Consider the following 26,938-nt stretch of genomic DNA (forward strand, 5'->3'; position numbering starts at 1 on the left):
TTAATGAGTTAAGAATAAGTATACTAAACCAATTCTCTTACAGAAGCTGCATATTCAAATGGATTTAGAGTCATCATAATGGAAACAAAACATAGGAAAGAAAAACAGTTATTTCTGGAGCATATTGCATCTGACTACTCTTTGCAGATGGCTTTCTTTACCCAAGAAAATTTGTGATGTAAATTAAAAGATACCTTTTCTTCTAGACTTACTGGTTATAAACATGATTCGTCTAAGAGCTATTTGTGCATTCACCTGGAGAGTGTTTCAGTTTCGACCCGTCAATTATGAATCATTAACCGTTCAGATAAATAAGTGTACAGATATAGAGCAAATATTTGATCTTATTGAAAGAAACAAAGCCACACTTTCAGAAAAGCAAGTGGGATGTGCATTTAATGTACTTTGGCGGCTTGGAAAAGAGAACACCAGCTTATTAAAAACCGTGAAGGATGTCAGACACCATCCCCAGTTTCTTACTCTTCATAATTTAGCTACAAATAAAATAAAATTAATGAATGACAAGACCCTGGTGAATGTATTATACATCACACAACAGTAAGTTGCTTTTGCCTTTTGTGGAAATTATTATAGTTCACATTTTAATTTTCTAAAAATTATTTTCAAGTGAAAATATGTTTTTCCTCTGAAGATAGTTTTCTTAATAAATTAATAGTTTCTAGAGATGTTTGGATGATATTCTTTGACACCTATTACTGGGATGACAGTTTTAAAAATTAGCATATAATCCAATCATGGCAGTAGAAAGAATTGGCTTTGAATTTATAAAACTGGATATTTGTAGAAGTATGGGCTAAAGATAAGTAGGTCTAGCCAGGCGTGGTGGCGCACGCTTGTAATCCCAGCATTTGGGAGGCCGAGACTGGAAGATTGCAGTTCGCAGACAGCCTCAGCTACTTAGTGAGGGCCTGTTTCAAAATAAAAAGAATAAACAATTGGGCAGGGGGTGTAGCTCAGAGGTCGAATGGCTCTGGGTTCCATACCATACCTGCAAAAAAAAAGGTAAGTAGAGATGGGTGTGGTGGTGCATGCTGGTAATACCAGTACTTGAGAGGTTGAGACAGGAGGATCACAGGTTTGCAGCCAGCCTCTGCAACTTAGTGAGGCTGTCAGCATCTTAGTGAAGCTCTCAGCATCTTAGCGAGACCCAATTTCCAAATAAAAAATAAAATAGGGCTGAGGATGTAACTCAAAGGCAGAATGCCTTTGTATCACAATAAATAAATAAATAAATAAATAAATAAATGAAGGATATAATAAGTAACAAGTTGTAGATTAATGCTTAATAATAAATCAGCAGTTAGTAAATTGTATCTTTGTTGATCTGTTTGTAATCTTACTTCCCATAATTAAATTGATAGCAGATATATTTTAAGAGCTATTGGCATAATATGTTGTGTTCTTTTTTTTTTTTTGGTGGTACTGGGGGTGGAACCCAGAGGCTTTCTACCTCTGGGCTATACTCCCAGACCCATTTTTTAAAATATTTTATTTGGAAACAGGGTCTCACTAAGTTGCTGAGAGCCTCGCTAAGTAGCTGAGGCTAGCTTTGAACCTGTGTGATCCTCCTGTCTCAGCCTCCCAAGTGCTGGGATTACAAGTGTATGCCACCACACCCGGCTCCTACATATGTTTTTTTTTTTTGGTGGTACTGGGGTTCCTGGAAGCCCTTCTACCTCCGGGCTACGCTCCCAGACCTATTTTTTATATTTTTATTTAGAAATAGGGTGTCTTAAGCCAGCGCGGCTGCCTTCGAACCTGCACGATCCTCCTGTCTCCGCCTCCCAAGCGTGGGGATTACAAGAGTGCGCCACCACGCCCGGCATCCCTACATATGTTTTTAATGACTTAAAAATGTGTATGTATTGAAAGTTATTTTCTCTTGTTTTCATTGAGGTTTGCTGTTGAGCATCATGACCCGCTAATTCAAGCACTAGTTACAGAAGCTTGGGAAAGGCTGGAAAGGCAAGTATGGGTTCATCATCTATGATCAGAGTTAGCACAGCGAAAATCTTTCGGAAAAAGAATGGGAGCTGCTGCCTGCCTGTCAAGCTTTTGGAAAAAATTGTATTTAGCCCTTTTTCTATTTGTTTGTGGTACTAGGGATTGAAACCAGAGGCATTCTACCTCTGAGCTACACTCCCAGTCCTATTTTATTTTTTACTTCAAAATAGTCTTACTGACTTGCTGATAGCCTCACTCACTAAGTTGCTGAGGTTTGCTTCGAACTTGCAATCCTCCTCTCCTAGCCTCCCAAATATTGGGATTACAAGCATGCACCATCGTGCCTGGCTACTTAGCCCATTTTGACTCATCATCTCAGATGTGGAACACTCAGGAAAACTAAAAAAATATAACTATATGATATATAGTATAATAATGTAATAATATTAATATAATGAACTGTAAATTGTTATTTCTAACCTATTTTAATGTGCCTGCATCAATTTTGCTAAAATATTTGCAGAATTGAAAACTCGAGACTTAATAGGTTAAACTCAATTTAGTTTCAGGGTTTTTGATTGTGTAACAACTTTTTTTGTTTGATACTGGAGATTGTACCCGGGGATTCTACCTCTGAGATACACCCAGCTCTATTTTATTTTTATTTTGAAACAAGGTCTTGCTAGGTTGATGAGAGTCTACTACGTGCCATGGCTGTCCTCCAACCTGTGATTCTCACCTCTCACCCTCCAAAGTACTGGGATTAGAGCCCAGTGTGGTGGCGCACGCTTGTAATCCCCGGGCTTGGGAGGCTGAGATAGGAGGATCACACAGGTTCAAAGCCAGCCTCATCTACTTAGTGAGGCTCTCAGCAACTTAGGGAGACCCTGTTTCCAAATAAAATATAAAATAGGTCTGGGAGTATAGCCCCGAGGTAGAAAAGCCCCTGGGTTCTACCCCCAGTACCACACACACACACATACACACACATACAAGTACTAGGATTACAGGCATGCATTATCATGCCCCATCAGACATTTCAATTCTTACTTTGTTACTTTTTTTTCTTTTTTGCGGGTCTGGGGATTTAACCCAGGGGCTTTTGACCTCTGAGCTACACCCCCTGCCCTATTTTTTAGTCTTTATTTTGAAATTGGGTCTCACTGAGTTGCAGAGGGCCTCACTAAGTAGCTGAGGCTGTCCGTGAACCGTGATCCTCCGGTTTCAGCCTCCCAAATGCTGGGACTTTGTTACTTTTTTTTTTTTTTTGGTGGTAATGGGGGTGGAACCCAGAGGCGTTCAACCTCCAGGCTATACTCCCAGACCTATTTTTTAAATATTTTATTTGGAAACAGGGTCTCACTAAGTTGCTGAGAGCCTCACTAAATAGCTGAGGCTGGCTTCGAACCCGTGCGATCCTCCTGTCTCAGCCTCCCAAGCGCGGGGATTACAAGCGTGCACCACCATGCCCGGCTTGTTACTTTTTTGATAATAACATTTTAGAAAAAAAATTCATCTCAGTAATATGTTAGTATTTTTATTGCTTTTTATTTTGTAACTGCATTGCCTGTTTTAATTAAAAGCAAATACTAATGATCTTCTTTATGTATTTCTAATAGGTTCGATATTACTGTGCTGTCAACATTTTCCACTTGCCTAGCAGATCAGCACTTGTACTTTAGTCCATTAATGGGAAAAATAGCCGGTGTTGTAAATAGGAACTTGGAAACCATACAGGACTTAAGGTAAATTATTTTTAGGGGCCTTATGTTGTGCTGTAAAGATCATAAGCTGGGTCTGTTGGTGCACACCTATAATCCAATACTTAGAAGGCTGAGACAGGAGTATCACAGGTTGGATCACAGTATCACGGTATGAGCAACTTAGTGAGGCCCTGTTTCAAAATAAAAAGTAAATAGAGCTGAAGATATAGCTCAGAGGTAGAATACCCCTGGGTTCTATCCCTAGAACTCCTTCTCCCCATAAGAAAAAGATAGCAGGCCTTGGATGCATATTTGACTTAAGGTTAATTCTATTTTTCAATGTTTTTGTGGGGATTAGAGATGTTTGTTCATTTATTTTTGTGGTACTGAAAATTGAACCCAGAGTCAGTCTACCTCTGGGCTACACCCCAGCCTTTTTTTTTTCTTTTCTTTTTGGTGGTACTGGGGTTCCTGGAAACCCTTCTACCTCCGGGCTACACTCCCAGATCTATTTTTTATATTTTGAAACAGGGTCTCTTAAGCCAGAGAGGTTGGCTTCGAACCTGCGTGATCTGTCTCTGCCTCCCAAGCGCGGGGATTACAAGTGTGTGCCACCACACCTGGCTACCCCAGCCTTATTTTTATTCTCTATTTTGAAACAGGGTCTCACTAAGTTGTGGAAGGCCTAAGTAGCTGAGACTGGCCAGAACCTACGATCTTCCTGTCTCAGCCTCCCAAGTACTGGGATTATAGGTGTGTGCCACCATGCCTGGCTGAGTTAAGATATTTGAAATGTAACACAGTATTGTTGAGATCTGTGAAGGGTCTAAAATTTTTTTATCTTACTTGCAAATGAACAAGTTTGTCTGCCACATTTTCTTTTTCTGTTTTGGTGGTGCTGGGGATCAAATCGAGCATCTCATGTTCATTCTACCACTGAGCCACACACCTGACCCAAACATACAGAACCTTTATTTATTTATTTTTTCCTTTATGGGTCTGGGGATGGAACTCAGGGGCATTTGACCTCTGAGCCACATCCCCTGCCTTATTTTTTATTCTTTATTTTGAAACACAGTCTCACTAAGTTGCAGAGGGCCTCACTAAGTAGCTGAGGCTGTTGGCGAACTGTGATCCTCTGGTCTCAGCCTCTCAAATGCTGGGATTACAAGTGTGCACCACCATGTCCAAACTTTTTTTTTTTTTTTTTTGGTGGTACTGGCAAATGCTGGGATTACAAGTGTGCACCACCATGTCCAAACTTTTTTTTTTTTTTTTTGGTGGTACTGGGAGTGGAACCCAGAGGCTTTCTACCTACGGGCTATACTCCCAGACCTATTTTATATTTTTTATTTGGAAACAGGGTCTCACTAAGTTGCTGAGAGCCTCACTAAGTAGCTGAGGCTGGCTTCGAACCTGTGTGATCCTCCTGTCTCAGCCTCCCAAGCGCGGGGATTACAAGCGTGCGCCACCACGTCTGGCTATATAGAACTTTTTAAAAAAAATTTTTATTATTATTTTGTGTTTTGGGTGGTACTGGGGATGGAACCCTTCTACCTTCGGGCTACGCTTTCAGACCTATTTTATTTTTTTTAATTTGGAAACAGGTTCTATCACAGGTTGAATCATAGTCTCATGGTATGAGCAACTTAGTGAGGCCCTGTTTCAAAATAAAAAATAAATAGAACTGAGGATATAGCTCAGAGGTAGAATACCCCTGGGTTCTTTCCCTAGAACTCCTTCCTCCCAGAAGAAAAAGATAGCGGGCCTTGGATGCAGACGCATGTTTGATTTAAGGTTAATTTACTTTTTGGAAGTTCTTCCTTGCTCTGCCTCCCAAGCACGGGGATTACAAGTATGCGCCACTACGCCTGGCTCATATAGAACTTTTAAGTTTCTGCTTTTGCAGAGTAGGGTGGCATGACTTTATAATACCAGTACTTGGGAGGCTAAGACGGGATGATCATAGGTTCAAAGCCAGCCTTAGCAACTTAGTGAGACCCTGTTTCCAAATGAAAAAATGATATAGGGCTGGGAGTATAGCTCAGAGATGGAATGCCCCTAGGTTCAACCCCTCTTACCATGAGAAAGAAAGAAAGAAGAAAAATTTTATGGTAAACAATACTTTTACCAGTTTCTTTTTATATTTAGTCATTTAGTTTTAGAATCATTTTTCTTCAGTAATGTAAAAATCATTGTTTCTTTTTTCTCCTGCAGGCCCTTGTCTGTCTTGATGGTCAACATATCGTCTTTAATATCAAAACATTTTCAAGAACAATTAGTGAATAAAACAGAACTTCTTTTTGACAATTTAGATTCTTCTGAGGCCAACGTTGCAAGAAGAATAATACAATTTCTTCAAAGTATTAAGTATAGCCATTACCCACTATTAGAAAGGTGCAATAAAGTATTTTTAAGCAATGCGGACCATCTTGATTTGGATTCCATCAGTAGAATACTTGATCTATACCAGCTTCTACAGTTCCATAATTTTGAATTTATTGCAATGGCGAGGAAGAGACTAACGGAGATGATTCCTCTGTTTAACCACCCTGCAAGCTTTGTCAAATTGTTTGTCACATTGGGACCAATAGCAGGACCAGCAGAAAAAAAACGGTGAGTTCAATTTAAAATGCTCTTTGAGCCTGCCGAGGGGTTAGGCTGGTGCCGGGGCCAATGGCTGGCATTGGAGCCTGCCGTGAGGCATGGCCACTACTGGGGCCTCCAAGGCCGGGATCAGAGCCAGCTGAGGGGTTAGGCTGGTGTCGGGGCCAGCAAAACCAGAATCGGGGTCTCCCATGAGGCAAGGCTGCTGCTTGAGCCAGCGAGGTCTGGATCAGTCCACCAGGTAGCCAGGCCACTACTGGGGCCGTCAAGAGTGGGATCGGTACTTGAAACGCGGCATGCACAGAGAAATATCGCAGAAAATATAAATCAGATGCTTCCCCTAATCAGCAATAACTAGGAGGAAAGGGGCAACAGGAAGAGGTCGCGCTATAGAAAGGGCCCTATAGTGAAGCAACTAAGGTGACCAATCAGAGGGTATGGAATAGGGGAGGATGGAGCCTCTTTAAAACGCAGGAGGTAGCCGGGCGTGGTGGCGCACCCTTGTAATCCCTGCGCTTGGGAGGCTGAGACAGGAGAATCGCACAGGTTCGAAGCCAGCCTCAGCTACTTAGTGAGGCTTTCAGCAACTTAGTGAGACCCTGTTTCTAAATAAAATATAAAAAAGTTCTGGGAGTATAGCCTGGAGGTAGAAAACCTCTGGGTTCCACCCCCAGTACCACCAAAAAAAAAAAAATAATAATAATAAATAAATAAAACGCAGGAGGTACATAAACAAACACCAAACAAGCATGGGATCGAGGGAGGGGGAGGGAATGGGATGGGGACTGGATGAGGGCTAATTGGATGATGTGTACTTGTATATCCTCTCAAGTTTTGTACTCCAATGTGATTGATATATGACTACAATGCACCAATTAAAAAAATAAATAAGCCGGGCGTGGTGGCGCAAGCTTGTAATCCCAGCATTCGGGAGGCTGAGACCGGAAGATCAGGGTTCGTGGACAGCTTCAGCTACTTAGGCCTTCCGCAACTCAGTGAGACCTGGTTTCAAAATAAAGAATAAAAAATAGGGCAGGGGGTGTAGCTCGGAGGTCGAATGCCCCTGGGTTCCATCCCCAAACCCGCAAAAATAAATAAATAAATAAATTAATTAATTAAAATAAAATAAGATAAAATACTCTTTGAGCCATGTGTGATGGCACAGATTTGTAATCCTAGTACTTGGGAGGCTGAGACAGGAGGATTGCAGGTTCATAGCCAGCCTCAGCTACTTGGTAAGGCCCTCCACAACTTAGTGAGACCTTGTTTCAAAATAAAGAAAAAATAGGGCTGAGGGTGTAGCTCGGAGGTAGAATGCCCCTGGTTTCAATTCCCAGTACCACCAAAAAAAAAAAAAATGTCACTTAGAATTGTTAAAATCTCATCCTAGCCAGGCATGGTGGTGCATGCTTGTAATCCCAGCGCTTGGGAGGCTGCGACAGGATAATCGCACAGGTTCGAAGCCAGCCTCAGCTACTTAGTAAGGCTCTCAGCAACTTAGTGAGACCTTGTTTCCAAATAAAGTATAAAATAGGTCTGGGAGTATAACCCAGAGGTAGAAAAGCCCCTAGGTTTCACCCTCAGTACCAAAAAAAAAAAAAAAAAAAAATCCAGGACCCAGACATGGTGGCACACGCTGTAATCCCCGCATTTGGCAGGTTGAGACGGTGTGTGTGTGTGTGTGTGTGGTTCGCAGACAGCTTCAGCAACTTATTGAGGTCCTCCAAATTAGTGAGGCCCTGTTTCAAAATAAAGAATCAAAAATAGGGCTGGAAGTGTAGCTTGAAAGTAGAATGCCCCTGGGTTCCATCCCTAGTACCACCAAAAACAATAACAACAAAAAATCTAATCAGATTAAAAATCCAGACACAGCGGTTTATGCATAAAGTCCCAGTATTTGGGAGGCTGAGACAGGAGCAATACAAGTTTGAGGCCAACCTTAGCAATTTATTAAGACTTTTTTGTGTGTGTGTGGTACTGAGGTTCCTGGAAGCCCTTCTACCTCCAGGCTACACTCCCAGACCTATTTTTTAATTTATATCTGGAAACAGGTTCTCTTAAACCAGCGCGCCTACTTCGAACCTGCGCGATCCTCCTGTCTCTGCCTCCGAAGCGCGGGGATTACAAGCGTGCGCCACCACGCCTGGCTTATTAAGACTTTTTCAAACTAAAAATTAAAAAGGGCTGGGAGTGTAGCTCAGAAGTAGAATCCCCTTAGGTTCAATTGCCAGTACCCCGCCAAAACCCCATCAAATTTAATTCTTGTTGTTAGACTATCAATTGTTAGTTCCTTAGGTTTCTAATACTGATACTAATACGAATACTTTCTAATACTTTTTTGTTTGTTTTTTTTTGGTGGTACTGGGGAACCCAGGGGCCTTCTACCTCCGGGCTACACTCCCAGACCTATTTCATATTTTATTTGGAAACAGGGTCTCTTAAACCAGCTGAGGATGGCTTTGAACCTGCGCGATCCTCCTGTCTCAGCCTCCCGGATTACAAGTGTGGGCCACCAGTCCTAGCGATACCTTATCTTTTTTGGGGGGTACTGGGAATTGAACCCATGGGCATTGTACCTCCAAACTATATCCCCACCCCTATTTTAGTCTTTATTTTGAAATAGGGTCTTACTAAGTCGTGAAAGGCCTCGCAAACTGCTGAGGGCGGCCTCAAACCGGCTATCCTCCTGCTTCAGCCTCCCAAGTAGTGGCATTAGAAGTGTGCATCACCATGCCTGGCTCAACCTTATCACATTTGAAATTCATTAGAAGTCTTTTAATCTGTTTTTTTTTTTTTTCTATCCTTCTGTCTCAGCCTCCCAAATATTGGTATTACACTGTGCTTGGCTTTTCTGTATTTTTATTAGGAAACAGTTTAATATCGGATTATATGAGGCATTAATTGCTTTGAAGAAGGTACTGTAGTTTTCTTTATTTAATAATATTTTATACTATTCCCAAGTATGTGAGGAGAAAGTTAGAATTAGATACGGAATTCAAACTCTATTATTTCTTTTCTGTTTGTTACCCAACAACTGTTCTTTTTAGAAAATTGAAAGTTAATTCTCATTTTTAAAAAATTCTGTCTTTTGGCCTAAAAATATTTTCTTTTGCTTTTAGACTTAAATCAACCATATTAATGATGTCAGAGGAGCTGACCAGCCAGCAAGCCCTGGCACTGTTGGGAGCAATGGAAAGCATGGAAAGCAGAAATTCACACTTGATTAAAAAGTACTGTTTCCTGAAATTCACGGTGGGAAGTTTAGTCATCATTCAGAAGTAGCCATTTTTTTTCTGAGTAAAGAATTTTTTTTTTGTAATCTAATCGTTGATTTGAAGAAATAAGGAATCAACACATAGAGCATTGATTTTGTTCTAGTTTCTTTTTCAAAGTAGAGCTGGCAAAATCGTTTCTAGCATCTTTCACTTACTGCTGCTTTTGTTCCAATCAAACAGGGCCTCCGAATCCACACAGGGGGACATAGAGCAAGAAACCTACTTTTCAAAGGGACAGTTTCTGCAGAACAGTTAATATCTATCTCAGCTTGAATTGTCTCATAGCACAGTGTTACCTTAAAACCATAATTGAATATATGGGCTTTATGTGTGTGTGTGGTACTGGGGGTAGAACCCAGGGGCTTTTTTTACTCCCAGACGTATTTTATATTTTATTTTGAAACAGGGTCTCACTAAGTTGCTGAGAGCCTCACTAAGTAGCTGAGGCTGGCTTCGAACCTGTGCTATCCTCCTGTCTCAGCCTCCTAAGCATGGGGATTATAAGTGTATGCCATCACACCTGACTTTATATGGGCTTTTTTGTAACGAGTTTTTGTTTGTTTGTTTGTTTGTTTGTTTTGTTTTGTTTTTGTGGTGCTGGGGATGGAACACAGGGGCATTCTACCTCCGAGCTACACCCCAGCCCTATTTTTTATTCTTTTTCTTTTCTTTTTTGTGGTACTGGGGTTCCTGGAAATCCTTCTACCTCCGGGCTACACTCCTAGACCCATTTAAAAAATATTTTTATTTTGAAACAGGGTCTCTCACTAAGTTGCAGAGGGCCTCACTAAGTAGCTGAGGCTGTCCATGAACTGCGATCCTCCTATCTCAGCCTCCCAAATGCTGGGGTTACAAGCGTGCGCCACTATGCCCGGCTATTCTGTTATTTTAATATTCCTTCTGTCCCATTTCCTTTAACTTACTCTTAGCATTTTTTTCCTTTTCTTTTCCTTTTTTATTTATTTTTATTTATTTATTTTTTGGTGCTGGGGAAGGAACCCACATTCTAGCTCCGAGCTACTCCCCAGCCTTATTTTTATTATTTTGAAAGAGGATCTCACCGAGTTGCAGAGGGCTTCACTAAGTAGCTGAGGCTGTCCGTGATCCGCGATCCTCCTGTCTCAACCTCCTACATGCTGGGATTACAAGGGTGTGCCACCATGCTCGGCTTCTTGGCTTTTTTCTTTTTTCTCTTTCTTTCCTTCCTTCCTTCCTTCCTTCTTTCTTTCTTTCTTTCTTTCTTTCTTTCTTTCTTTCTTCCTTTCTTTCTTTCTTTCTTTTTTTGGTGGTGCTAGAGATGGAATCCAGGGGCATTCTACCTCTGAGCAGCACCCCAGCCCAATTTTTTGTTCTTTATTTTGACATCCACTCTAGGATGATTGATTTGTGGTTTAGGAAGAGAAAAGATGCTTTTCTAGTTTCATACTGTTGATAATATTTTTTCACTCATACTTCATTGATTGCTCTTATTTAATTTTAATTGTTTACATTTCTGTTGCTATCTTGAGACAGAACATAAGTGAAGCTGGGCATAGTGGCACATGTCTGTAAACCCAGTTCTTGGGAGGCTGAGACAAGAGGATTGCAGTTTCAAGACCAGTCTCAGCAATGTAGTGGGACTCCCAGCAACCTAGGGAGAGCTTGTTTCAAAATTTAAAAAAAGGGGGGAGAGATTAGGGATATAGCTTGGAAGTAAAATGCTCTTGAGTTTAATTTGCAGTGCCCCCTCAAAAGTGAAATAATTAAGTTTTATCCTTTTTTAAAGAATTGTTTCAGTTCTGCATAAACATTTGGATAACTATAAACCAGTAGAGTTACTGAAGATCACGCAAGCATTGATTTTTCTACATTTTCAAAGTAAAGAGCTTTTTGTGAAACTCAGAGAATTGCTGCTTAGGTAAGATAAAAAAAGAAGTATTTATTTATTGTTTTGTTTTATAACCTAACTGCAATATGTTTTGCTTTTAACTATACAGAGTAATTGAGATTTTTTTTTTTGAAGGAAAATTGGGTAGCTTATTAAAAATATTAAGGTCTGGGGTTATAGCTCAGTGGTAGAACACTTGCCTAGCATGTGTAAGGCTTTGGGTTCAATCCCCAGCAAACACACACACACACACACACACACACACACACACACACAGAAATTATTAAGACATAGGCTAGGGATGTAGCTATGGGTTCAGTCCTTAGTACCAGTGTTGGGGCTGGAGGTTTAGCTCAGTGGCAGAATGAGTGCTTAGCATTCAGGAGGTCCAGATTTAATCCAGGTACCACACACACAGAAGCTAAGACACTTGTGTCCTCCGTGTGCACTTTGCCTGTGCCTGTGATTGCCAAATGCAAATGAGGCCAGTAGCGTTGATTGGATTAATTAGAAGAAGGGCAGTAAAGTCATGAAGAGCAGGCCATTTTACTTTCATTTAGGAATATAATAACCGTGAAAATGTTGAGCTGCTGAAAAGGCAAAACTCCCTTTGGAAACAGTCCTATTTATAGCCCTTGCGCCTTTGCCCCCACCCCACTCCCCACCTCCCATACTAGAGATTGAACCCAGAGGTATTCTACCTCCAAGCTGCACCCCCAGCCTGATTTTATTTCTTATTTGGAAATAGAAAAAGGGTCTTGCTAAGTTGCTGAGAGCCTCACTGAGTAACTGAGGCTGGCTTTGAACCTGTGATCCTCCTAGCTCATCCTCCCAGGTACTGGGATTATAAGCAGGGGCCACTACACCCAGCTCCTAGTTTGATTTCTTTCTTTCTCTCTTTCTTTCTTTCCTTCTTTCCTTCCTTCCTTCCTTTCTTTTTTGAGTGTCTGGGGATGGAACCCAGGGGCATTCGACCTCTGAGCTACATCCCCTGCCCTATTTTTTTATTCTTTATTTTGAAACAGGGTCTCACTGAGTTGCGGAGGGCCTCACTAAGTAGCTGAGTCTGTCCGCATACCGTGATCCTCTGGTCTCAGCCTCCCGAATGCTGGGAATACAAGCGTGCGCCAACATGCCCAGCTCTAGTTGGTTTCTTAACATGATTTCTGAGAGACCAGGCATGGGACTGTGTGCCATAATAAAAACATTGATGTATAGCTGAAAATTAATTTTATTAGCTGGGAGTGGTGGTGCATGCTTGTAATCCCAGCATTCAGGAGGCTGAGACAGGAGGAGGATCGCATATTCACGGGCAGCCTCAGCTTCTCAGTGAGACCCTCTGTAACTTAGTGAGACCCTGTTTCAAATAAAGAATAGAAGCCGGGCATGGTGGCGCACACTTGTAATCCCAACATTCAGGTGGCTGAGAGTGGAGGATCATGGTTTGCAGACAGCCTCAGCTACTTAGTGAGGCTCTCTGCAACTTAGTGAGACCCTGACTCAAAATTAAGAATAAATATGGCAGGGGATGTAGCTCGGAGGTCAGATGCCTCTGGGTTCCATCTCCAGACCTGCAAAAAAAAAAAAAAAAAAAAAAAAAAAAAAAAAAAAAAAACAAGAATAGAAAAGGTTGGGCGTGATGGCGCACACTTGTAATCAGGAAGCTGAGACAGGAGGATCGCACTGGTTCGAAGCCAGCCTCAACTACTTAGTGAGGTTCTCAGCAACTTAGTGAGACCCTGTTTCCAAATAAATTATAAAATAGGTCTGGGAGTATAGCCCAGAGGTAGAAAGCCTCTGGGTTCCACCCCCAGTACCACCAAAAAAAAGAGAGAGAGAGACCCTGTTTCCAAATAAAATATAAAAAAAAAAAAATAGGTCTGGGAGTGTAGCCCGGAGGTAGAAAGGTAGAAAGGGTTCCATCCCCAGTACCACCAAAAAAAAAAAAAAAAAAAAAAAAAAAAAAAATTGGGGGGGACATGCTTTAGGACATCCTAGGCTTCCATCTCTTAAAATTAACTTGTATTTTCAACTTACTTTCATTTGTTAATATTAATGCCACATGTATATTCAAGTACACTTCTATCTACCTGTTGCCGATGTATTAATTTCGTTCTCTTCATTTACCCCCCTCCGTGGCAGCTATTTGAAAGACAGTGTGGTGCCGACCGAGATCTCCATCCTGGTCTCTGCGCTCTCCTTGCTCCCGTCTCCTCGGCTCGGTGAAGCGGGGATGTCCCAGATTGAAGCAGTTCTACCACAGTGCAGCCTCAGCGACCTGAATGGCTTCGCCACATCTGTCTTAAGATGTATTCAGTATGACCACGTGTATTTGAGTAGCAGCACTGGGAGACAGCTGAAACTACTTCAAAAATTAGATCGCTACGGTCATCAGAGATTACAGCAGATCCACAATTTGGATGGACTGTGGCTGGAACTTAAATCCTTAAAAGGGGACTGGTTTGATGAATCCCTTCTTGAAGAAACAATTGCTACTTTGCAGCATTTCAAGGATGAAATTAATTACATAAATGTTGCAGGAATTGCATCTTTTATTTCTAGAACTAACTACCTCAGTACTTTGCTGCTTGATAGGATTGCTTCAGTGGTGGTTCAGCAGATTGAAAAGGTGAAATTTAAATGTTACATATTAGTTTTCTGTTGTTGTCAGCTTGTAGAAGCATAATTTATAATTTTGTTTTTCTTTTTCTTTCTTTCTTTCTTTTTTTTTTTTTTTTGGTGGTACTGGGGATTGAACCCAGGGGCATTCTACCTCCAAGCTACACCCCCAGCTGATTTTTTATTCTTTACTTCGAAACAGTCTTAGTAAGTTTCAGAGGACCTCACTAAGTAGTTGAGGCTGGCCACAAACCTGGATCCTCCTTTCTCAGCCTCTAAGTACAGGGATTACAAAAGTGCGCCACCACGCCCTGCTATAGTTTTCTATCATAAGTATTTTAACAACTTCATCTAAAACTTGAAGTTTAAAAATTAAACTCTGATTTCTTATTTTTATTTTTTTATATTTTGGTGGTGCTGGGGATGGAACTCGGGGAACTTCTACCTCTGGGCTACACTCCCAGACCTATTTTATATTTTATTTGGAAACAGGGTCTCTTAAACCAGCGAGGCTGGCTTCAAACCTGCGCAATCCTCTTGTCTCCGCCTCCCAAGCGCAGGGATTACAAGTGTGCGCCACCACGCCCGGCCTTAAACTCTGATTTCTTTTTCTTTCTTTCTTTTTTTTTTTTTTTGGTGGTACTAGGGTTCCTGGAAGCCCTTCTACCTCCGGGCTACACTCCCAGACCTATTTTATATTTTGAAACAGGGTCTCTTAAGCCAGCGCGACTAGCTTGGAACCTGCGCGATCCTCCTGTCTCCGCCTCCCAAGCGCAGGGATTAGAAGAGGGAATTAGAAGCACCACCATGCCCGGGCTTTAAATTTTGATTTCTAACTCAACAGTTTGTTCTTCCCTTAAAGCTACTTTCTTCCTCTAGTATTGCAGATTTGGAGAAGACAGCAATTATTCTTTGTTTTTTACGATATTGTTAAGACCAATAATCAGAATGTGTGTGTGTGTGTGTGTGTGTGTGTGTGTGTGTGTGTGTGTGTGTGTAATACTAGGGATTTAACCCAGGGGCATTGTACTTCTGAGCTACAACCTCAGCTCTATTTTATTTTTTATTTTGAAATTGGGTCTTACTAATTTGCTGAGTAGCTCACTAAACTGCTGAGGTTGACTGCGAACCTGTAATACTCCTGTTTCAGCCTCTCAAATACAGAGATTAGAAGCATGTGCCACTACACCTGGCTAAAATTCTTTGACTAGAAAGAAATACTTAAAATGATATAGCCGGGCATGGTGGTGCATGTTTGTAATCCCATTACTGGGGAGGCTGAGACAGGAGGATCGGCTTCACAGCAAGCTCAGCTACTTAGTGAAGCCCTCGGCAACTCAGTGAGACTCTGTTTTAAAATAAAGAATAAAAAATAGGCCTGGGGGTACAACTCAGAGGTGGAATGCCCCTGGGTTCCATCCCTAGTACTGCAAAAAATTAAAAATAAAGATATTTGCATTCAAAGGTGCAAATTAAGTGTGAAAAATTGAAAAATTTTAAGGTATCAACTGATTTAAGATAAAGAATAAAAAATAGGCTGAAGGTGTAGTTTGGAAGTAGAATGCTCTTGGTTCCATCCCCAGTACTGCAAAAAAATAAAAAAAGAAACTTCTTTTTTTTTTTTCCTTTGGTGGAACCCAGAGGCTTTCTATGTCTGGGCTCTACTCCCAGACCTATTTTATATTTTATTTGGAAACAGGGTCTCACTAAGTTGCTGAGAGCCTCACTAAATAGCTGAGACTGGCCTCATACCTGCGATCCTTCTGTCTCAGCAGAAACTTCTTTATGTTATATAATAATTCTACAAAATGCACTGATTTCATGGTGCTATTTTCTATTTAATTGGTGATTTTATACCTAACAAACTAATTTGTAGATTGTCTGATTTTTCTCTATTAGCACTTGTGGGGTTAAATAAAAAATGAGCAGTGTGATAGACTTATCATTTAACTATAGGTATATTAGAGAAAGATTTCACCTAAAGTAATAATTAGACTAAAGTTTTGTTTCCTGTCACTGAAATGTGAATATAACATTTCTGTTCTCTTTATACAGATCCATCCTTTTTCAGTCCTTGCTATTATTCTTCCATTCAGCATCTTGAACTATGATCCACCTCAAAAGGATGAATTTTTTGGAGTGTGCATGCAACGCCTTCATCCTTACTTAGGTAAGCACATTGTTTGGTAGTGCAGTGAGTGAATAGGTCAGCGGGCACTTCAGATAAGTATGAGCTTAGCAGTGGTCCTCATTTTAGGGTAGCCATAGTGGCCATGAATTCTGTACCTACACATATTTTGTATCTGTCATTGAATTACTTTATTTTGAAAAGTGTCAAATTTATATAAAACCTGACTATCACTGTGTAAATTTAGTAATGGTACTGTATTATCATATATGGTTTATCTGTTTTTCTCTATTGTTTACTTTTTTTGTATATGTGGTAGTAGGGATGGAATCCAGGGGCATTATACCTCTTCGCAATACCCCAAGCTTTTTTTCCCCTTGAAACAGAGTCTCACTAAGTTGCTGAGAGTTTCCCTCTACATTGCTGAGGCTGTCCTCGAACCTGTGATCCCCTGGCCCAGGCTCCCAAGTACTGAGCCATGCCTGGCTCTACTGTTTACTTTTTTCTGAGCCATTTCAAAGTACCTTGTTAGGTGCCGGGCATGGTGGCGCTCGCTTGTAATCCCAGTACTTGGGAGGCTGAGATAGGAGGATCGCAGGTTCATGGCCAGCCTTAGCTACTTAGTGAGGCCCTCCACAACTTATTGAGATCCTGTTTCAAAGAAAGAATAAAAAATAGGGTTGGGGGTTTAGCTCAGAGGTTGAATGTCCCTGCGTTCAACCCCTAGTACCGCAAAAAAGGTACCTTGTTAGGTATTGTGACTCTTCCTCCCTAATTACTGTAGCAAAAATACCTTTGCTAAGAATAATGACACTCTCAGCTGGGTGTGGTAGTGCACATCTGTAATCTCAGTACTTGGGGGGCAGAGACAGGAGGATCAAGAGGTTCAAGGCTAGCCTCAGCCATTTAGTGTGACTCTTAGTAACTTAGTGAGACTCTGTTTCAAAGTAAAAAATAAAAAAGGCTGGGGGTATAGCTTGGAGGTAGAATGCCTCTAAGTATAATCCCCAGTACCACACACACACAAAAAGAAAGAAAAGAAGAAAGGAAGGAAGGAAGGAAGGGAGGGAGGGACACTCTTATCACCACATACTGTTAGCATACTTATTAATGGTCCCCAATTATCTAATTTAGTCCATGTTTAAATCTCCATAAGTTATTCTAAAAATACATTTCAGAGTGGTTATTTTGGACCCAGGATCTCATCAAATCTCATTGCTTTCAGTTGATATCTCTTTTATCTCTCATAGCCTATTGTCTTTTTTTGGTGGGGGCATTGATGTTTGAGGTTTTGGCTTTTTCCTAACTTTGTAATTAAGATTTTTAAATATACAGAAAAATTGAGAGAACAATATAACAAACATCTATATATTACAGTCTAGCTTGAATACTGATTCACATTTGCCACATTTGCTTTGAGTGTGTACTTGTGTGTGTCTGATGAACCTTTGAATTGTCAGCTCTGTATACTTACAGATATAAGGATATTTTCCAGTATAACTGCCATACCAGTACTACACCTGGTATGAAAAAGTACCATCTACTACCCAGGCCACAGTCACATTTTCCCAATAGTCATCAAATCGTTTTTTCTTTTTTTTTTTTTTTTTTTTTTCTTTTTTTTTTGGTGGTACTAGGGGTGGAACCCAGAGGCTTTCTACCTCCGGGCTATATTCCCAGACCCATTTTATATTTTATTTGGAAACAGGGTCTCACTAAGTAGCTGAGAGCCTCACTCAGTAGCTGAGGCTGGCTTCAAACCTGTGCGATCCTCCTGTCTCAGCCTCCCAAGAGCTGGGATTACAAGCGTGCGCCACCACGCCCGGCTTCTGTTTTTTCTAACATTTTAAAAATAACCAGCATGAAGCTGGGCATGGTGGCACATGCTTGTAATCCCAGCATTCGGGAGGCTGAGACCAGAGGATCGCGGTTTGCGGACAGCCTCAGCTACTTAGTGAGGCCCTCTGCAACTCAGTGAGACCCGATTTCAAAATAAAGAGTAAAAAATAGGGCAGGGGCTGTAGCTCAGAGGTCGAATGCTCCTGGGTTCCATCCCCAGATCTGCAAATAAATAAATAAATTAATTAATTAATTAAAAAAATAACCAGCATGGAGTGGTTATATTTCTTTTCTCCTGCCTTTTTTTTTTTCCTTGATATTTCTTTTTATTTTCCTACTGAGGATCAAACTCGGGTAGGGGGTCTACCTCCAAGTTACACCCCCCAGACCACCGACTTCATTTTTTATTTGAAATAAGGTCTTGCTAAGTTACTGAAAGCCTTGGTAAGGTTTGAAAGCTGGCTTCGAACTTATGATTCTACCGTCTCAGCCTTCAAGAACTGGAATTCTAGGAGTGCACCACCATGCCCGGCTTTTTCTTGATATTTCTCTCTTTCTCTTTTGGTACTGGTACCAAGTACCTCTACCTCTGAGCCCCAGCCCTTTTTATTTTGAAACAGGGTCTTACTAAGTTGCTGGTTACAGGGGTACACCACAATACCAGGCTTTCTTTCTTTCTTTCTTTTTTTTTTGAAACAGGATCTCTGGTTGCTCAGGGCCTTGCTATGTTGCTGAGGCTGGCCTTGAACCTGTTATCCTTCTGTCTCAGCCTCCCAAGTACTGACTCGCCATCTACTTTTTTTTGAGCGGGTAGAGAAAGTTACCTGGGATTGAAACCAAGGCCTGTACCTCCTGGGCAAGCACTCCACCAAGAGCTATCTCCCCAACCTTCTCCCTCAGCATCCTGAGTAGCTGGGATTACAGATGTGCACCACGGCACCTGGCTTCACCATGTACTGTTGTCGGGCACTCGCTAGGCAGTGGAGATAAAGGAGAGAGAAAAAACAGGTAGCTACCATTATTGCGTTTACTTTCTGAGGGGAGATATCGACATAAACAATAAATCCTTAAGGTCATATAGTGACAAGCACTCTCAAGAGCATTATTGCAGCCAGGTCTTGTAGCACGCGTTAGGGTACATTTATATAGACGTATAGACCTTTGGTTAAGCTGATGTGAAATTAATGTATAAATACTACACTAGCAATACTAATTGTTAATGTTAAAATAGTCTCTAATCATGACTGATACTACTGTGTCTGCTAATAGAAAAATAGCAAGGGACTCGAATACATATATGCATGTATGCATATGAATGTATACATGCTACCCATGTTTATAATCCTGTGTGTGAACCTGTGATCCTCCTGTCTTGGCTTCCCAAGTACTGAGATTATAAGTACATACCAGTACACCTAGCTTACTAGGGATTGAACTCTGAACCCTGGAGCATTCTATCTCTGAACTATACCTCTAGCTCTATTTTTTATTCTTTATTTTGAAACAGGGCCTAAGTAGCTGAGGCTGGTTGCGAACCTGTGATCCTCCCATCTCGGCCTCCCAAGTACTGGGATTACAAACATGCACATTCACACCCAGCTTAAGAAGACTAGTTCTGCCGGGCGTGGTGGCGCGCGCTTGTAATCCCTGCGCTTGGGAGGCGGAGACAGGAGGATCGCGCTGGTTCAAAGCCAGCCTGGCTTAAGAGACCCTGTTTCCAAATAAAAATATAAAAATGGGTCTGGGAGTGTAGCCCAGAGGTAGAAGGGCTTCCAAGAACCCCAGTACCACAAAAAAAAAAAAAAAGAGGGACTAGGATTCCTTTTTTTTTTTTTTTAACAGTATTGGGGATTGAACCCAGAAGCACATTTAGCTACACACTCCCAGCCCTTTAAAAAAAATTTTTTTTTTACTTGAAACAGGGTTTTGTGGGTTGTTGAGAATATCTCTAAGTTGCTGAGGCTGGTCTCAAACCTGTGATTCTCCTGTCTCAGGATAATGAACGTGTACCACCACACCTGGGTCACTTCTTTTATTTATTTATTTATTTTTAAATTTTTTTAAGATTTAAAGAAGTTTATTAAAAATATAGAAATACAGAAAATAGAAATACAGAAAATAGTTACAGCCCCATGCCAAATGGCATGAGTGGGGAGGATGGCCCGGGCCAACTCACCACTCCCCAGGTCACTTCTTTTATATACACCACTCTTTTTTTGTTTTGAATTCTTTCTCCTTTCAAGGCAGTTTTAAGAATTTAATAAAAGTATAATAACAGTAGTAATCATAAAACCTTAGTGTAATAGTTTGAATTTACCTATATTCAATCTTCTAAGGAATCAGCACCCAGATCAAGAAACAGACTCTTACCACAGTACCTGTCTTCTGTTGTCTGCCCTTTCTTCCCCTACTCTCCCACCCAGATAACCACTTAGCCACTATCTTGACTTAAAATAGTATAGATTTGTTTTGTCAATGCTGTGTTTATATCATTTTTTAAAATGTGCCTTTAAGCTGGTCGTGGTGGTATATGCATGTAACCCCAATACTTGGGAGGCTGAGGCAGCCAGATTGCAGGTTCAAAGCCAGCCTCAGCAACTTAGCAAGACTCTCAGCAACTTAGTGAGACTCTGTTTCCTGATAAATAAAATCAGGCTGTGAGTATAGCTTGGAGCTGTAGAATGCCTCTGGGTTGGATACCCAGTACCAAAACCCAAAAAAGTGCCTTTATCTGAATCATTTATATATTTATGTATATATGAGATGCTATGCATTATACATTTTTTTTAAATCAAATTTTTTTCAGGTATATTGGATCCTCTTATGTTAGTGTTTCTTGGTTTCTACTTGGCCACGCTTGAATATTTTCCAGAAGATTTGCTAAAGACAATTTTTAACATCAAATTCTTAGCCAGACTAGATTCTCAACTTGAAAGTATGTATCTACATTTAATTTTAAAAACTATCACTTGTATTTTTTTTATCCAAGTTTTAACTCTATACTGAAGTGTTTAATGTTAAATATCACTTTTTCTATGAATAAAAGTGGTACCTTATTGGCTGGGGGATATACTCAGTGGTAGAGTGCTTGCCTATCACCAGATCTACAAAAAATATAATACAGAAAATTTAAAATTACCCATGATTTACCACCAACTGCTACTCAATATTTTGGAGTGGTTTCCTCCCTCCTCTCTCCTTCCCTCCCTCTCTCTTTCCCCATTCCCCTTCCTCCTTCCCTCCCTTTTCTCCTTGGGGTGTTTCTTATCAGTCTTTCTCCTGCTCATATGTATATGTTCATGTATATATGTGTATTTTTTTTAAAGTTTGGATTATTTACAAACTTACTTTTCATTTTTGGTCCTGGGGCTTGAACCCAGGGCCTTCTACATGCTATGCAAGTGCTCTGACACTGAGCTTCATTCCCAGCCCTTGGTAATGTGTTTTAAAATGTAGTTTTAAAATTCACAGTCAATGAAAACAGAAGTTTGTCCTAGTCAAGCTACTGAATGTAATAATTTTAATATGTAAATCACTTGTGTATACATGAAGTGATTGGATAATATGAATAAAGTGTCACCCAATAGTGGGATAAATTATGTGAAAAAAATGTTTTTGCTAGGTTTAAATGATCAAAATCTATTTGTATTTTATTTTTAATTTCAGTTATACCTTCATCTCTATGTACGAGGGTCCAGGTTCGTCTAATGGAGTTAAATAGAGCAGTCTGCCTAGAGTGCCCTGAGTTTCAAATTCCATGGTTTCATGACCGCATGTGTCAGCAGCAGTATAATAAAGGTATGAGTTTTCTTTTGGTGGGATAGCAAAGTTTAATTCTAAGGTAAATTATTACCTTAGAAATATTAAATATTACATTAAATATGTTATATAAATATGTAAAATATAATATGTAAAATGTGTAATATAAAATATTAAACTTACTATTAAATATTAACAACAGCAAGCACATTGTACTTACTGTATTTACAACGGCAAATACAGCAAATTTATATAACAAAGCCAGACTTTGTTTTATAATACTGGGGATTGAACCCATGGATATTCTACCTTTGAGCTACACCCCCAGCCTCATTTTTTTATCCTTTATTTTGAAACAGGGTCTCACTAAGTTGCGGAGGGCCTCATTACGTAGCTGAGGCTGACTGCGAACCAGGATCCTCCTGCCTCAGCCTCCCATATAAATTTTTTAATCAGGACACTAAACCTCTTGTTCAAGATCAGGAATTTGTAGCCGGGCGTGGTGGTGCACACTTGTAATCCCAGCATTTGGGAGGCTGAGACAGGAGGATCTGGGTTCATGGCCAGCCTCAGCTACTTAGTGAGGCTCTTTGCAACTCAGTGAGACCCTGTTTCAAAAAAAAGAATAAAAAATAGGCTGGGGTGTAGCATGAAGGTAGAATGCCCCTGGGTTTCATCCTCAGTACCGCAAAAAAAGAAAAAAAAATCAGGAATTTGTATTTACTGTCAGTACATACAGTATTACATTAAAGCTCTCATCGGAAATATATCTTTATTTTTCAGTTTATGAAACGGGAATGATTTTCATCAAAAACTAACTGAAGTGGACTAACTGTTTTTATTTCCATAAAGATATTGGCAGCATGAATGGAGCACAACAGCAGATTTATAAAATGTTAGCAGAGGTGCTGGGAGGAATCAATTTTGTAAAAGCCTCAGTTCTCTCACCTTATTATCACACAGTGGGTAAGTCATTGAGAAGAATTTACTACTTTCAGAGGACCAACTAATTGGAATAGAATTACCAGTTAGCATTTTAAAGTTAAATCTAGCCGGGCGTGGTGGCGCACGCTTGTAATCCCCACGCTTGGGAGGCTGAGACAGGAGGATCACATGGGTTCGAAGCCAGCCTCAGCTACTTAGTGAGGCTCTCAGCAACTTAGTGAGACCCTGTTTCCAAATATAAAAAAGGTCTGGGAGTATAGCCCGGAGGTAGAAAGCCTCTGGGTTCCACCCCCAGTACCACCAAAAAATAAAATAAAATAAAGTTAAAGCTAGAGCTGGGCGTGGTGGTGCACTGCGCTTGTAATCCCAGCATTTGAGAGTCTGAGACAGGAGGATCACAGTTTGAAGACAACTTCAGCTTCTACTTAGTGAGGCCCTTTGCAACTCCGTGAAACGCTGTTTCAAAAAATAAAGAATAAAAAATAGGGCTGGGGGTGTAGCTCAAATGTAAAATGCCTCTGGGTTCTATCCCCAGTACCATAAAAATAAATATATAAAAAATAAAGCTGAGCGTGGTGGCACACACTTGTAATCCTAGTACTTGGGAGGCTGAAACAAGAGGATCGTGGGTTGGAAGCCAGTTTCAGTAAGTGAGACTCTCATTAACCTAGTGAGACCTTGTTTATAAATAAAAATAAAATAGGGCTGGGGGTATAGCTTGGAGGTAGAATGCCTGTGGGTTCAATCCCCAGTGCTACAAAAAGAAAAACAAAAAATATATATTTTTTCAAGGTGTTGTTATGAAAATTTCCACACAAGCTGGGCCAGCCTGGGCAACTTAGCAAGACTGTGTCTCAAAATAAAAAATAAAAGGGTGTAACTCAGTGGTAGAATGCCTTGTGCCACAGAGAAGAAAAAAAAAATTCTGAACAGATAAAAGTAGAAACAACAACTCAATGAATCCTCATGTTCCCATGGCCCAGATATGATAATCATCAGCATTTTTCTGTTAAAAAAAAAAAAAGCTAGGTAGCCAGGCGTGGTGGCACACGCTTGTAATCCCAGCATTCGGGAGGCTAAGACAGGAGGATCGCACAGGTTTGAAGCCAGCTGTGCTGGCTTGAGAGACCCTGTTTCCAAATTTAAAAAAAGTATAAAAATAGGTCTGGGAGTGTAGCCTGGAGGTAGAAGGGTTTCCAGGAACCCCAGTACTACAAAAGAAAAAAAAAAAATCTTAATGTCCTTAAGTTAGGACAAAGATTTATTCATTATTTTAAGCCTATCACAAAAACTAAATTGGACTACCAATCTGGATAAAGGTTTACAGAGATATTGTGCTTGTCCCTGAGCTGTTTTGTAGGTAGTCAAGATGTAGAAGGCATTTTGATTTAACTGACATAAAGCTGCTTTGCTAACTGATGCTGGAGGGCAGTACTGTAGAAGGTTCAAAAAGATAATAAGTTCAAGTGGTGGGCTTAAATGAAAAAGATCATTTTAAGAGGATTAACATAAGCTTTCTACTATTAGGTTAGAAAATATCTGCTTAATGTAAATGGTTGCCAAATATCAAGGTTTTTTTTTTTTTTTTTTTTATGGAACCCAGAGGGAATTCTACCTCCAAACTATACCCTCTGCCCTATTTTTTATTATTTATTTTGAAACCGGGTCTCATTGAATTGCAGAGAGTCTCACTAAGTAGCTGAGGCTGTCCGTGAACCGCGATCCTCCAGGTCTCAGCCTCCCGAATGCTGGAATTATTATCCTTTATTTATTTAGTTAGTTTTTGGTGGTACTGGGGTTCCTGGAAACCCTTCTACCTCTGGGCTACACTCCCAGACGTATTTTTTTTTATATTTTTATTTGGAAACAGGGTCTCTTAAACCACTGAGACTGGCTTAGAACCTGCGAGATCCTTCTGTCTCCGCCTCCCAAGTGCAGGGATTATAAGCGTGCACCACCACGCCCGGATTTATCCTTTATTTTTTAACAGGGTCTCACTGAGTTGCAAAAGGCCTATCTGCACTCCTCCTTTCTCAGCCTCCCAAATGCTAGGATTACAAGTCCACCACACCCAGCTTTCAAGTACTTTTTAAATTATACATATACTCCCAGTACTTGGAAGGCTGAGATGGGAGGATTGCAGGATAGTGACCCTGCAGTTTGAGGCTAGCTTGGGCAACATAGCAAGACATTGTCACAAAACAAAACAAAACAAAACAAAACAAAACAAAGCAAAATGTAGAGTAACATAATGAGTGAATTTCTATCCAGGGTCATTGTTATCAACATTAGTCACCAGAGTTCACCTGAATTTTTTTTCTTTTCTTTTTAGTACTGGGGGTTGAGCTCAGGGGCATTTTACCTCTAAGCTATACCCCAGCCCTATTTTATTTTTAAGTTTGAAATAAGAACTTGCTAAGTTGCTGTGGCTGGCCTTAAACCCGTGATCCTTTTGTCTCAGCCTCCTAAGTATTGAGATCACTGGTGTGTGCCACCACACCTGGCTTCTATTTGTTTTGTTTTATAATTTATTTGTTCAAATTAGGATCCAAACCTTACATGTAGTTTATCTGCCGTTTCTTTTTGGTGCTTTGTGGCTGGAATGCAGGGCTTGGGCATATTAAGCAAGTACTCTTAGCACTGAGCTACATCCCTAACCCTGATTTTTCTTTTTTTTTTTTTTTTTTTTTTTGGTGGTACTGGGGTTCCTGGAAACCCTTCTACCTCCGGGCTACACTCCCAGACCTATTTTTTTTATACTTTTTTTATTTGGAAACAGGGTCTCTTAAGCCAGTATGGCTGGCTTCGAACCTGTGCAATCCTCCTGCCTCCGCTTCCCATGCGCGGGTATTACAAGCATGCGCCACCACGCCCGGCTCTGATTTGTCTTTTTTGTTTGTTTTATTTTTGTGGTCCTGGGAATTGAACCCAGGGGCATTCTACCTCCGAGCTATACTTCCACTTCTGTTTTTTATTTTTTATTTTGAAACAGGGTCTCACTAAGTTGCAGAGGGCCTTACTGAGTAGCTGAGGCTGACAGTGAACCTGCCATCCTTCTATCTCAGTCTCCCCAGTACTGGGAATACAAGTGTGTACCACCACACCTGGCTCAGATTTGTCTTTTTTATTTTTTATTTTAGGTGCTACAGATTGACCCCAGGGGCATTCTACCTCTGAACTACACCCTCGGCCCGATTTTTATCTTTTATTTTTATTTATTTATTTATTTTTGTGGTACTGGGGTTCCTGGAAGCCCTTCTACCTCTGGGCTACACTCCCAGACCTATTTTTAATATTTTATTTGGAAACAGGGTCTCTTAAGCCAGTGTGGCTGGCTTCGAACCTGCGTGATCCTCTTGTCTCCGCCTCCCAAGCGCAGGGATTACAAGCGTGCACCACCACGCCTGGCTTCCTATTTTTTTTTCTTTTTTTTGTGTGGTACTGGGGGTGGAACCCAGGGGCTTTCTACCTCTGAGCTACACTCCCAGACCTATTTTTTTTTTTTCGGGTCTGGGGATGGAAACCAGGGGCATTTGACCTCTGAGCTACACCCCCTGCCCTTTTTTTTTAATTCTTTATTTTGAAACCGGGTCTCACTGAGTTGCAGAGGGCCTCACTAAGTAGCTGAGGCTGTCCGCGAACTGTGATCCTCCAGGTCTCAGCCTCCCAAATGCTGGGATTACAAGTGTGTACCACCACACCTGGCTAACCTTTTTTTTTTTTTTTTTTTTTTTTTTTTTTTTTTTTTGTGGTACTGGGGTTCCTGGAAGCCCTTCTACCTCCGGGCTACACTCCCAGACACCTATTTTGTATTTTTATTTGGAAACAGGGTCTCTTAAGCCAGCACACGTGCCTGGCTTCAAACCTGCGAGATCCTCCTGTCTCTGCCTCCCAAGCGCGGGGATTACAAGCGTGTGCCACCACGCCCGGCTAACCTATTTTTTAAAAATATATATATATTTTTTTTTATTTGGAAACAGGGTCTCACTCAGTAGCTGAGGCTGGCTTCGAATCTGTGTGATCCTCCTGTCTCAGCCTCCCAAGCGCGGGCATTACAAGCATGCTCCACCACGCTCAGCGATTTTTAATTCTTTATTTTGAAACAGGGTCTCACTAAGTTGCAGAGGGCTTCACTAAGTAGCTGAGGCTGGCTGTGAACCCATATCCTGTCTCAGCCTCCCAAGTACTAGGATGACAAGCATGTGTCACCACTCCCAGTAAGATTTCTTTT

The 26,938-nt window shown here is 40.8% G+C and overlaps 1 protein-coding gene across 2 annotated transcripts in view; it reads left to right on the forward strand.

The window, feature by feature from the left end:
- Positions 1-200: 200 nt before the first annotated feature.
- The window catches only part of FASTKD1 (FAST kinase domains 1), a gene marked incomplete at its 3' end in the record, with an annotated part of 31,696 nt that continues 4,958 nt past the window's right edge, over positions 201-26,938 (forward strand). Inside the window, exons 1-11 of one of the 2 annotated variants that reach the window (XM_080689169.1) lie at positions 201-558; positions 1,918-1,986; positions 3,585-3,710; positions 5,886-6,284; positions 9,395-9,505; positions 11,316-11,447; positions 13,560-14,046; positions 16,092-16,206; positions 20,810-20,938; positions 21,670-21,801; positions 22,615-22,728. In XM_080689169.1, coding sequence (XP_080545295.1) covers positions 224-558; positions 1,918-1,986; positions 3,585-3,710; positions 5,886-6,284; positions 9,395-9,505; positions 11,316-11,447; positions 13,560-14,046; positions 16,092-16,206; positions 20,810-20,938; positions 21,670-21,801; positions 22,615-22,728 — 2,149 coding nt within the window. In that variant the 5' untranslated portion in view covers positions 201-223. The remainder of the gene's footprint in view (positions 559-1,917; positions 1,987-3,584; positions 3,711-5,885; positions 6,285-9,394; positions 9,506-11,315; positions 11,448-13,559; positions 14,047-16,091; positions 16,207-20,809; positions 20,939-21,669; positions 21,802-22,614; positions 22,729-26,938) is intronic. The other variant, XM_080689170.1, reaches the window with a different exon arrangement.

Source organism: Muscardinus avellanarius (assembly GCF_963383645.1).
Source record: "Muscardinus avellanarius genome assembly, chromosome: 2".
NCBI classification, from domain to species: domain Eukaryota; kingdom Metazoa; phylum Chordata; class Mammalia; order Rodentia; family Gliridae; genus Muscardinus; species Muscardinus avellanarius.